We start from the raw sequence: 13,439 nt of genomic DNA on the forward strand, positions 1-13,439 counted from the left end.
CAGTGAGCTGGGATCACACCACTGCACTCCAGCCTGGGCGACAGAGCGAGACTCCGTCTCAAAAAAAAAAAAAAAGAAACAAAAAAAGAGACACAAACATCACACAACACATAACACAAAACAAACACATAACATATAAAAAACACACAAACAAAATACAAAGACCCATACACTGAAAATATATTACTCTTTTCAATCCTTTTTTTCATTCTTGTGTTTCATATACATCAAGAAATTTATCTTTTCCTTGTACATTTTGTTCTCCTGTTGAATTTACAGTTTTATGATCTTAAAGAAACCTAAGTGTTTTGATTAGTAAATCCAGGTAGAAGCTGTACGTGTGAACTGTATGTAACATTGACAACTCGGAAGAATTGTCTGTTTTAATTAAACCAAGAAACTTAAACTAGCTTTTTATATACTAAAGATTACCTCAGATCACGTGAGCTTGAAAAACATTTAGGTGGGCTCCCATTTTTCTAAGAAAATGCTTGATTTACGGAAGCAATTCTTTTCTTCCTTTTAGCCAAATCTTTGCATAGGTACCAAATAACACACTTGTTTAGGATGAGAGCTCCCCCCTACCCTTGCCAAAAAAATAGCACTTTTATATACAAAAGTCCAAATCTCCAAAGGTATATGTACTTCAATTGTGACTTGAACTCAAGGTAAATAAATTAAATAATTAATAAATTAACCTTAGCTTATAGGATGGTCACCATCTTATATGCTGTTCCCTTGACTGAAATGTTGTTGTGGAGCAAATGACTCTATATGAAATGGGACTTATTGGAGGAATTAATGCATCTCATAATGGAGGCTGAGAAGTTCCACAACAGGCCATCTTCACAGCAGAGACCCTGGAATGCTGGAAGCAGGGCTTAATCCAGTCCAAAAACCTAAGACCCAGGGAAGCCGATGGTGTAATTCTTAGTTGAAGGCCAAAGTCTTTACATCCTCGGGGGTCCACTCATGTAAGCCCTGGAGTCCAAGGACTAGAAATCCTAGAGTCTGATGTCCACAGGCAGAATAAGAGTGTCCCAGTTCCAGGAGATCAGATGGATTTGCTTTTCTTTTTTTGTTCTATCTGGCTCCCCAGTCTATTGGATGGTGCCCCCCAACATTAGGGGTGGGTCTTTTCCACTCAATCCACCTGATTGCATGCCAATTCCCTCTGGAAACACCCTTGAAGACATGCTCAGAAATAATGTCCCGGAAATAATGCCTTACCAGTGCTCTAGGTGTTCCTTAATCCATTCAAATCAACACCTACAATTAACCACCATGATAAGGAAACACATGGAGATCCAAGCAGACCGGCCAGCTCAGGAGAGAACCAGATTTTTCTTTGGCATATGAGCCTCAGTCGGGCAATAATTCGTTCAAGTTTATTTTATCTTGAGATGGAGTCTTGCTCTGTCGCTCAGGCTGGAGTGCAGTGGTGCAATCTCAGCTCACGGCCTTGTGGGTTCAAGCGATTCTCCTGCCTCAGCCTCCTGAGTAGCTGAGAATATTGGCACGCACCATCACACCCAGCTAATTTTTGTATTTTTTTGTAGAGATGGCGTTTCACCATGTTGGTCAGGTTGGTCTTGAACTCCTGACCTCAAGTGATCCACCCGCCTCACCGTCCCACAGTGCTGGGATTACAGGCGTGCCACCACACCCAGCTAAGTATTTATTTTATATACATGTAAACAAAACAAAACAAACAAACAAAAAAACTATTAGCACCTAAAAGGAAACTTCTGGTAAAAAGAGTCTTTCACTCCAAGGACACGGCAGAGCCTGTGCCATCTTCCAAGTAGATGAATTTTCCAGAGTCCACCAGGAGGTCCTGAATCCTCTCCTTTGCATGTCTCTCTCCCATCCTCTCCAAGGCATCCAGCAGGGTTTGGATCAAGGCTTCCTGTCCAGTTTTGTTGACCCATTTCATCAGCATTGCATACAAAGCATCCCCTGGGTCTGCTGTATCAGCTCTTATCATGTGGATCTCATTGTTTGTGAGGTCCAGCTGCCTCATGAGCTGGTCCCAGGAGTTAAAGGGCACGATGTCTGCAAAGTTGTCAAAGAACAGCATCATAGCTGGGTGGAGAAAGCCACAGAGACAGCCAGGTGAGTTGGGACTCAGTTCAGAAGGGGCAGAGGTTCCCACATCAGCCCCAGAACCCAAGGGGAGAACCTGGAGAGCCCCTTGCATGGGCAAACCTGTTGCTCCATTGCCCACTCACCTCCCATTCACAGAGAGCCCGCCTATACTGCCTGGTCTCCGTGGCCCCCAAGGCACTGACAGACGTCAAGGTAACCAGAGAATCTGCCCTCAGAGAGGGCTGAGAACCCACCTGGGGAGAATGGATGGACCCTACGGAGGCAGAAAGCAAAGTGGGTGAGAGCCCGAGGGAGGGAGAGAGAGTGGCTGCAGCGGGAGCTCAGAGGAGGGAGGCTGCCTGGGCTGCGCTTGCCATGGGAGCAGGTCCCAGGGCAGCCACTTCTGCATCTGTGGGAAGCGCAGAGTCTGGGGCAGAGGACCTCTGCCTTCCCTGAGGCTGGGGCAGAGTTAGGTGGGGGCAACCAGGCCCTGACTAAGAAGCAAACCTGAAGACAGAGCAATCCTGCCCAGATCTCAGGACTGATTAAATGAAATGAGATGTGTGTGCAAAGTACTGCACACCACCATCCACAGGGATAGAAGGGGCCAGGAATACCAGGCTATGTTTTTTAACAGCCTCATTTAAAGAACACAAAAAAGAAAAAAGTGACATTCATTTTAATGTGTGGTACTGAATATGTGTAAAATATAATTTAATATGCAATCAATACACAAAAACTGAAACTGACCCAATTGTCCCATAGAAAGGTTTTTTTGATAAACATAGAAATTGACCCTTCTGGTCCTGAAGGACTTGAAACTTACATTTGTTTTATCTGAAGTACTTCCTCAGGAAAGACCTTCAGGCATCTCAAAAAAAGTATCAAAGAACTGAAACTCACCAGATCACTACATCCAGACAATGATGGGATGTGGGACCCCTCATTCCTCTTGATTGTTTCCTTGCCCCATTCTAGTTCCTACTTTCTTACACTGTTACATTTCTTGCCTGCTATATAAACCCTTAGTTTTAGTGGGTCAGGGAGATGGATTTGAGACTGAGCTCCCATCTCCTCCACTGCAGCACCCGATTAAAGCCTTCTTCTTGGCAATACTCATCATCTCAGTGATTGGCTTTCTGCGCAGTTGAGCAGCGGGACCTAGACCAAACCCCTGAGGTTTTGGTAACAGATTCTGATTCCCTGGCTGGGAAAGTGTTGCTCATGGTTCTGCTGCCATGGGCCAGGCGTCTCAGAAGCCCTCCCAAGCAGTTGCCCCACTAATTTTGGCTGGAGGTGAGTTTCAGTCTCTCTCTGGTCCCACTGCAGCCGGCCCCAACCACATTCCTGATTACCTCAGAAGAACTGCCTTTGAAATTTTACATTTGCATCCAGATAGGTGATTGTCCTTTATAGGCTCAGACAGCAGGATCTGCTCTTCTCAGTTTGAGAAATTTTTAAAGGAATTTCCATTTGCAGGTTGAACAGGCCCAAGTTCAGTCTTTGGAACTGAGAGGGATGCACTCTGCCTCTCAGTCTGGACACTCTTGGGGTCTTGTTGGCAATTGTGTGTTGTGTCGGGGCAAGTGAGTGTCTTTTGTGGGTACCAGGCAGCACAACTGGCTCCTCTCAATTTGAGAAATTTGAAAGGAATTTTTGTTGGCAGGTTGATCAAACCTAACCAATGGAGAGAGGAAGCACCCTGACTGTTTCAGTCTGGGTACTTTTGGGACTTGTGTTGCTGCAGCAGTTGGATTATGTTTTGGTGATTATTTGTATGTGTTTGCTAGAGTCATGGGAAACTGGAATTCAGTAAACTTGGTATTCTTTTGTAATACTGTTTGGCCCCAATATTGTTTGGAAACTGGAGTTTGCTGCTGAATGAGAAAGTGGGATGGAGTTCCTGTATTCAGGCTTTTGTGTTGCTGTTCTACGCAGGGTTGGGCCTGGTTAGTTGGTTCTAGGTAGTGTTCTCTGTGATGCTGTTTAGAGTCTGTGGAGGTTTGGCCTTTAAACTGCCATGGAAACTGCTTTACCTAAAATTTGGGTTCACAGCCTTCACTGCATTACCTACTGGGGATAACAAAGTTCAGCCATGTGAACATGTTTGTAGATTGGTGAGTTTGTATTGCTATCTCATGGAGAGAGTTCAAAGGTAAAAGCTACTGGTTCTTTGTGTGTGTGTATATAGGTCTAGCTGTGTTTATGTGTATGTACATTTATTACTAAGTTACATGTTGTGTCTACCAAATTGACTTATAACTAAAAGAGTGCTCATAAATTAAGTAAACAAGTCCAAGCAATTTTCAAGTTCATGTGACTTAAGTAAATCCTTACTAAACAAGCTGGCTTTAAAATTATCGGTAATAAAAAAAACAGAGGTGTCTTAAGAATTGTCAGCATATATTTTTGTCTGGGCTTATATTTGTCTTTTCTAGATATTTTCAGATAACAGTTTGGCACAAAAACTTATAAGACTATAAACCCAACCAAAACAGAATGACCTTTTAGTCAAGCTTTTGATAAGTAAGATTAATTTAATGTTGTTGGTTGAATGAAAACAGCTAAGTCTTCTGAGTTATTGCTGAAAATGCCTATATATTTAACTTTGAAGTTCTTAGGTGAGCACCTGATGTTCACTGGCTATTAAAAAAATGGTTGACAAAGAAATAACTTTAAATGATGGTGTCTAATATTTCAATTTTCAGAAGCAATCTGGATAAACTGAAAAATGAAAGAATTCAGTAAATATAAATGGGATGCTTTAAGTGAATTTTTCATGTAATTAAAAATTGCTGTCATTGGATTACAGAGAAAACTTCCAGTGCAGTAATTGAAAGACCAATGTGTGGCCAGGCACATTGGCTCATGTCTGTAATCCCAGCACTTTGGGAGGCCAAGGCAGGCGAATGTCCATCACTTGAGGCCAAGAGTTTGAGACCAGCCTGGTCAACATGGCAAAACTCTGTCTCTACTGAAAATACAAAAAGTACCCAGGTGTGGTGGTGCACACCTGTGGTCCCAGCTACTCAGGAAGCTGAGGCGTGAGAATTGCTAGAACCCAGGTGATGGAGGTTGCAGTGAGGTGAGATCGCACCACTGCACTCCAGCATGGGCAACACAGCGAGACTCTGTCTCAAAAATAAATAAGTAAATAAAAGACACACTGATGTGCTCATAAAGATTGTGATTGTTAACCAGACATGAAGCTGGGCAGGAGTTGATTGCATGGAGTGAACTAATGGAGGACTGAAATAATTTTTATGGCTTTTCTTGGTTTGAAATATTGCTAATTCTTTTGGTTGTTTTCCAGGGTCTGGAGAACTTTTTGTATATTGAGTATACTTTTGTAAACAGAATTTGAAGCATATTTCTCCCTCTGCCTAATTTCTCCAGAATGTGTAATTTGTGATTATTAATTCATGGCAATGTGGGGGCTTGCGTATAGTTAATAACGTTGTCTTTTACAATGGAATGCAGTTGGAGAAAATGGTTATTTTCTCAGGGCTTTGATTGCAGTGGCCTTGTGAGAGGTTCCAGCAAAGCCAACTTAGGAGAGCCTATGTGGACAGTGATTTTTGTTGCACTTCATGTGGTAATCAGGCCGCGTATATGGAACTAAACTCATTTTGCAGGTACACTGGTCCTGCTATAATTTATCTTTGGTGGAAGTGGGGCCAAGAGAGAGAGAGATTTCTGAAACACAATCTTCTAGTATTACATTAACCTTTGATTCCTGGGTGGCCACAAGGTCACCCATGGTATGAAGCCTCCCACAATGCCCCTCCTCAACCATGAAGCAGCCAGAAAGATCCAGGGCCAGACTCCCTGTGACTGTGGGACTGACAAATAGAAAGGGAGACCTGAAATCAACCCAATAGTTCCATCAAAAGTTTTTTGTTGTTATTGTTTTGATAAACATAGAAATTGACCCTTCTGTTCTTAAAGCTCAAATCTTACATTTGTTTTATCTGAGTTCCTTTTTCAGGAAATGATCTTCAGGCCTCTCAAAGTATCAAAGAACTGAAACTTAGCAGATCATTACATCCAATGGGACGCTGGACCCCTCATTCATCTTGATTGCTTCCTTACTCCTCCCTAGTTCCTATTTTCTTACACACTGTTACATTTTATCCCTACTATATAAACCCCTAGTTTTAGTCAGTTGGGGACATGAATTTGAGACTAAGCTCCCATTTCCTTGGCTGCAGCACCCAATTAAAGCCTTCTTCCTTGTCAATACTTGTCTCAGCGATTGGCTTTCTGTGCGGTGAGCACCAAGACCTAGACCCAACCCCTGGTGTTTCAATAACAGAATAATGAGTTAAATATTTTCCATTCTTTCTTTCATTAAGTCTTTGGAATCAGTATGTAGTTTATATAACAGCTCTGCAAATTGGGCTTAGGCACAGATAAAGAGCTATTAGCCCACTGAAGTCAGTTGTGCCATACAGGACAGGGCAGCTCCTCAGGAGGTCCTGAACAACAAAGGAACAGAGAGGAAGTGGAGAAGGGGATAGACAGAATGGTTAGTGTCATTAATAGATTGCAGAAAGGATGAGTGGGAAGAAGAGACAGGAGAAGACAGTTTAGGGTCTTGATGGTCTATAGCACAGGACCCCGTTTCTGGCATGGAATGCTCTAGAAGAGCACTCTCAGCAATGGGGACACCAGTTAGGACACTGTCCCTATTCCCTCTATTCCTGCTGCATCTCCAGGAGCAAAACACTTACTCTCAGTGGGGTCAGCGCCATTTGCTGGAACTAGCAGCCTGCTCCTCGGAGACCCTTCAGCTTCTGCCGGTCGCTGTAACACACAGTGGAGAACGCCTTGGTCTGAGTCAGGGGTCCTGCAGTCTAGTACTGACCCTGACCACCAGCCAGCCCTGAGACCTGCAGCACATCACTTTCCCTCTTGGGTCATCATGGAGATACTGAAAAACCTCCAGTCCCTCAGAGCTCACAGTCACTCCCCACTGCTGGCATTACTACCTCAGCTCCACTCCATCAGATCAGTGGCAACATTAGATTCTTACAGGAGAGCGAACCCTGTTGTGAACTGTGCATGTGAGGGATCTAGGATGCATGCTCCTTATGAGCATCTTATGCTTGTCACTGTCTCCCATCACCCTCAGATAGAACCACCTAGTTGCAGCAAAACAAGCTCAGGGCTCCCACTGACTCTATTATGGTGAGTTGTATAATTATTTCATTATATATTATAATGTAATAAGAATAGAAATAAAGGACACAATAAATGTAGTGTGCTTGAATCATCCCAAAACCATCTTCACCTCCCAGTCCATAGAAAAACTGTCTTCCACACAACTGGTCCCTGGTGCCAAAAGGTTGGGGATCATTGGTTAATAATATGATGTCTTTTGTATGCACATACACTGATGCTTAGATTTGGACAAAGAATCACAAGACATGATATCTCATAGTTACTTGAGGAAAAACACCCAGGGCACTGCAGAGTGGAGGATGCTCTCTTTACTCACTGAATACCTTTTGACAGTTTAAGTTTTCTCACTTTAAATATATAAACCATTTCTTCATGTCAAAGCACCTTATCAAGTTGGAGAGATTATTGACCTTTTTAATGTTTGGTTTCTTTTTACTTTTTTTTTAATTTTTATTTTTTACATTTTTGGTTAGAATAAATGGGTACTAATGCAAGAAAGGAACCAAATGGCACAGTCTCGGTGGAAGGAGATCATTGTCTACATGAGCATTTAACCTGTGATTAAGGAGGGACCCAAAGCAGAGGGAAACAGGAGAATCAGTGGCTCAAAGGGGTTGGAAAAACCAGACAGTGACTAGAACAATTCAGGGAGTGCCTCGCTTTGCATTGAAACACAAAACAAGTTCCATTTAGATTATATAGTTATATGAAAAATCACATCATTGAAAAAAATATCTCCATAAGAAGTTAGAGGAGTTCATCTTGTGTTGGGGAAAGGTCTGTCTACAATAATGAGCAATGAAAAGGTAACTGTATCCACAGATTTCACTGGTTAAAAATTAAAGCTTCTACACCTGAAAATATTAGAACAAAAAGGGGCAAGAAGAAATTAAGAATCTATCGTCTGAATGTGAGAAAAAGCAAGAGTAGGAGAGCAGGCCTTTCTCATAAAGACTCTGAGAGACAAGACACTGATCTTATGCAAAAACAGTCAAAACAAAGAAATGTTCATTTAAAACAATGTTTTCCTAAATAGCAAAAAAAGAAAAAGCCCTTTAATATTGATTCAAAATACATGAACTGGTACAAACTAACGCTGGGGGGCTGTGTGCATGTGTGTGTGTATGTGTGTGTACATGCATGTGTGTACATGCGTGTGTGTGTGCATGTGCATGTATGTGCGTGTGCACAGTAAGCAGTACTGTTACACGCTGACTTGGAAATTGTGCTTCTTCTTGGAAGCCTCCATAGAACCATATTCAGAAATCTGGGCAGAGATTTATATCCAAATATATTTAATGCAATAATAATCTCAGAGTAAATTTAAAACCCCTGCTGTTAGGAGCAAGGGCTCCCTAACTTCTGTTAGGAGCACACAGTGGAGATCGTGCAGCTTTATTCAGTCATCAACAAACCCTGTGACCCCCACTCTATTCCTGTGGAGCTCTAGTTTCTGAGGACATGGCAAGGACAGGACAGGGACTAAGAAGCAGATGTCTGGAAGAGTGGCTGTCCCCTGGTGAGGGTGGCTGCTTTTCCCCACGCAGCCCTGTCCCCTGCAGTCCTGTCTCCCTCAGGCTCCACTTCCCCCTTGACCAGGAGAGCTGAGGCACAGCCCTCATCCGCTGCCAAAGTTCTTGGAGGGGCCTGGCCTGTCCCCCACTCACCAGCAGACACTGTGCCTCCCCTGGAGACTGTACAGTGACACCTGTCAAATCTGCCGGCTCCTGGCTTTCCATTTGCTGCTCAGAGATGAAAGTGGACAGCGAGTCTCCGTGGTTCAGAATCATGTTGTGGGCATTGTCCTCAGCCCCAGGCCCTCGTAGGAGACCGTAGCACCAGAGAAACACCTTAGGAAGGCAAAAGAGCCAACTCAGAAGCCTACACCCAGGACTCCCCACGGGGTCCCCAGGGCACAGCTGGACCTGCTGCCACCACCCCCTCCCAATGATGTCACTCCAGGAAGTCCATGCTCAGCACATCCAGGACCTGAGGCTGGGGCCAGGCTCTGGTGCTGCGCTCGGGGAGCGCTCGGGGGCTTACCCCATCTCCAGGGTACAGGCTGTGGGGTAAGGGTGTCACCCGGCCTGTAGGAAGGACAGGGCTGCAGCACGGCCTGCTACCCTGTATGATGCTCAAAATGGCCTGTGTCCCCCATAGTCAATCCACAGCGTCCAGGCCACTTCAGAGACTCAGGGCAGCCATGAGAACACGGGGACCCACCCACCTGGGCTACGTTGTGCCCAAGAAGCAGTTCCTGAGCCCCTGATGGCCCCAGCTCCTGGAGAAATCAACTCACCCTGTCCATGCACTTGGGGTTCCCTCCACAACCTAGAAGAGAAGGCGGTTCCCTTAGTGGCCAGGGAGGGGCCCATGCAGCACTCCTTCTTAGAGGGCAGTGTTGGGCAGGGGTGGGCTGGGGGCTGGGGCATTGGACAAGAAACCCCGGGCCTGGGGATCTACATGAGGCCTTGCTAACTTGGGAGCTCCTTCAGGAGGAGTAGTGTAAGGGAAGTAGGCTAAAAACAAACACATGGAATATCGCTGTTTTCTGCTCTGTGTTCTGCTCTGAACAAAGCTACATAAATCCCATGACCACTTCTCATCCGGACTCTTGTCACCCAGTTCAGGAGCTGACTGCCCCCTGCCTGGCTGGTCCTAAACAACGGAGGAACTGGCCCTGCCTTCCCAGACTTGGCTGGGAGATGAGGGGACGCCCAGCCTCGGGAGAGGGATGGATGAGACCAGGGTCCTAGGGGTGCACAGGATGCAAGGATGGGGGGTGATCACAAGGAGGAAAATAGAGCCAGGCCAGAGACACTAGGACTTGGGGCAGGTGTGGGCGTTTCTGTCTGTGGGAACAGGAGGAGGCAGGGCAGAGAGTGCCCAGCGCCCCTGCCCTCAGCCAGCACCTACCTGAGCCTATGCACCGACGGAAAATCAGCACAGCCACCAACAGCACAACCGCAATCACAAGGGTCACAATCAAAATCACCCATACATCATGTCCATTGCCTGAGAAAAGACAGGGAAAGACAGGAGTCCCGGGCTGCTGGTCACTGTCTCTTCTGCAGCTGGGGCTTCTCCAGTGTGCTTTGTACCTGATTCGTTGTGGACACACTCGATGTCACTCCAGGGCGTACAATCCTTGTCCCTGACCATCCCTCTGGGGCACCTGGATACACACAGGGAGGGAGAGGGGGGACTCTTGATGGAAAGCTGGCCAGGTGGGATGAAACAGAAGCCACCATCCCTCCCCAGTGTCCCTGAGAAGGTGTCAGGGGAAGGACAGTCTCATCGTGTCTGCAGGGGGTCCCACTATGCTCCTTTGTTGAGGCTGGGGAAGGGTCTGAGCATGCACACTTTAGCCCCTCAGCCTCCCTGCCCTATGGTTAGAGCTGCAACTCTAGGAGCCTTCTGTGCCGGGCACACATTAATCTTCCCTGGGCTGCAGGAGAGGCCTGCGTTAGGAAGAATCATACTCCAGGGGAAGGCCACACACCCGTGTGGCCACAAGCTGAGCCCCATCCTGCAGTTAACCCACAGTACAAGTGAACTCTCGCCCCACCAGTCTGCTGGTTCCTCTCAATCACAGCAAACACTGGAGGACCGGAGAAGAGCAAGTTACTCTGCTTCCAAAACCAAAATAGGAAAAAGACAGGACTTATTGGGAAATCGGGGCCAGGGGTGAGGCCGGCTGGGTGGGCTCAGGTCCTCATGGGAACTTGAAGGAGCTCCACCCATGGCCTTATTATGATTTTTGCGGGCTGTGGGTATTTCTGTCTTCTTGAATTAAAAGCAAATAGTAAAAATTACATTTTATGACTCAATTTGTTTAAATAAAAATATAACCCCGGCTGGATTCTATACCATTATTTTCTTACAATTTCAAGATAAAATATTTCATGTACTTCTATTGTGGGCCCTAAGTCGTGGCCTCCTGAGCCAAGTGAACAAGTCAGCCTGGCCAAGGGGACTAGTGATGCGGAGGGGTGAGAAGGGGCCACTGCAGGGGACAGGGATGGGGATAGGCAGATGAAACAGGAGGGGCAAGTTGCAGACTCAGGAGACACCACAGGCTCAGGGACACCCATGGGGGTGGAGGCGCTATGGGGTCAAGGCTGAAAGATATGGGTACAAGGAGACTCAGGTTTTTTAGGGTTCCTTGCTTCTGGGGGTTCTTTGAGGCTGCTGGGAGCCCCTTGGCTGCTGTCTCACCCTGTGCTGCACTTCCGGCACATCTCAGTGGAATCGTCATTCCGGAAAGCTCCTGGTTTGCACTGACACTCTGTGTTCCTGGTCCTGGTACAGGCACTTCTCTCTTCTTCATCTGATGACAGAATACAAGGTTTTGGGAATGTGTTTCCCTGACGTGTCCCTCGACCTTACCTCACCACCTCAACCCCCTCCCCCTCAGCTTAGCTCAACTCACTTTGCCAAGGAGATCTGAGGGCCAGATTCTGCACCAGCACACTCGGGCTCATACAGGACACCCACCCTTCAGCTCTCACCAACACTTGGAGTCATACAAAAGGACCATGATTCATTATTTATTACATCAGATTAGGGAAAAAGCACCATTTAGATCGCATGGTCAGTAGCAAAGGAGGCACAGGTATCATTTGAGAGCGTCTGCAAGAAGAGGAGCCCTTGGATGACTTCCCAGAAACCCAGCCTGCTGGGGAGGAGGGAGGTACCTGAGAAATTGAAGGCTAAGTGAGGCCGAGAACCTGCCAGGAGCACAGAACCCAGGGGGAGTGTGGCCCCAGAGCAGACCCGTACCACCACTGAAACTCAGCCCTGTCCACTCGGCCAGGCCTTCTCTGTGCTGTAATGATGCCCCTACCCTCTTGGAGCTGATAGTTTGCACTACCAGGTGGCATGCATTATAAAAATGATTTCTTTCTGTTTCATTTTATGGACCTAACACATAACCATGGAACAGGGTATGATGAAGACCAAATTGGGCTGGAACTTGGTTCCCTGACTCACATCGGCTACAACTCCCACCTCATTGCCCCTCATTGCCCCTCACTCCACCTCTGGACACGAGGTTCACACATTCTGTACCTGATTTACAAGCTGTACATGGGAAGCAAGAAAACAGATTGTTGGAAGCATTGGTGTAACCCACACCCTCTGTGCACCAGTTACAGGCTCCAGAATGTTCTGATCTATGAGATCCTGGGAAGGGAGAGAAAAGCCAATGAATGAATTGCAACAGAGTTCCCAGAGGCTGGCGGCGGTGAATGGGAAACTCTTCTTTTGGCCATCAGTATACCCCAGATAGGGAAATCCCCTCTTCTCAGCTTGGTCTTGTCGTCAATTCTGCATCTGTTACACACCACTGCTGACAGAAATATAATACAAGCCACATACATAATTCAAATTCTATGAGAGCCATATTAAAATAGTAAAAAAAAAAAAAAGAGGTCAAATTAATTTTAACAATGTATTTTTTGGACCTAAAATATCCAAAACATTAGCATTTCAACATGTAAACAAGATAAAACATTGAGATATTTTCTTATATTTTGAATACTAAGTCTTCGCAACCCAGAGTATATTTTTCACTCACTGCACATCTCAATTCAAAGTGGCTATGTTTTAAGTGATTAATGGCCACATAGGCCTAGAGACCAGGGCAATGCCACCTGGGTCCCTGGAAACTCACAAAAAGTCCTAATCCCTGCCCTCAGTGGGCTCCTGGTCAGTAGAAGGCACAAATAGGCGCAGAAACAATACAGCAATGAGGGGAAGGCTTCAGATACAGCCTATGCCACCTGCCATGGGAGGAAGACGGAAGGAAAAATGGGTCCTCCCTGTACAGAGTCAAAGAATGATCCATAGAAAGGGCCTACCTCATGCTGCCCTGGATTGCCGAAGGGTCTCCAGGCACTGAGGTGACAGCCTGCAGGAGCTGTCGCCAGCGGGAGCCCGTGTCCGGAGGTTCGACCTTCACCTCCGGGGCTTTGCCCCTTCAGGTGAACTCACTCTCCCCTTTCAGTGCCCATGTATTTATCCCTCTCCTCTGATTCATATTTATCGACATTGAAAGATACTCTTAGAAAATCCAAACTGTGAAAAAAAAAACTTCCTTGATAATGTGTTATGATGACACTACCAATTATAAAAATGTGGTTACTCACTAATAGTTCCGGGGCAAC

At 45.9% G+C, this 13,439-nt stretch overlaps 1 protein-coding gene across 1 annotated transcript in view; it reads right to left on the minus strand.

Annotated features, from left to right (window-relative positions):
* Positions 1–620: 620 nt before the first annotated feature.
* The window catches only part of TNFRSF10A (TNF receptor superfamily member 10a), a 34,662-nt gene continuing 21,843 nt past the window's right edge, over positions 621–13,439 (minus strand). The window contains exons 3-10 of the mRNA XM_010365394.2: positions 12,343–12,456; positions 11,491–11,602; positions 10,374–10,447; positions 10,189–10,287; positions 9,572–9,603; positions 8,940–9,122; positions 6,822–6,894; positions 621–2,085 (exon numbers count right to left, since the gene is read on the minus strand). Of these exons, the coding sequence (XP_010363696.2) occupies positions 1,766–2,085; positions 6,822–6,894; positions 8,940–9,122; positions 9,572–9,603; positions 10,189–10,287; positions 10,374–10,447; positions 11,491–11,602; positions 12,343–12,456 (1,007 nt within the window). The 3' untranslated portion in view covers positions 621–1,765. The remainder of the gene's footprint in view (positions 2,086–6,821; positions 6,895–8,939; positions 9,123–9,571; positions 9,604–10,188; positions 10,288–10,373; positions 10,448–11,490; positions 11,603–12,342; positions 12,457–13,439) is intronic.

Source organism: Rhinopithecus roxellana, chromosome 9 (assembly GCF_007565055.1).
Source record: "Rhinopithecus roxellana isolate Shanxi Qingling chromosome 9, ASM756505v1, whole genome shotgun sequence".
In the NCBI taxonomy this organism is placed as follows: Eukaryota; Metazoa; Chordata; class Mammalia; order Primates; family Cercopithecidae; genus Rhinopithecus; species Rhinopithecus roxellana.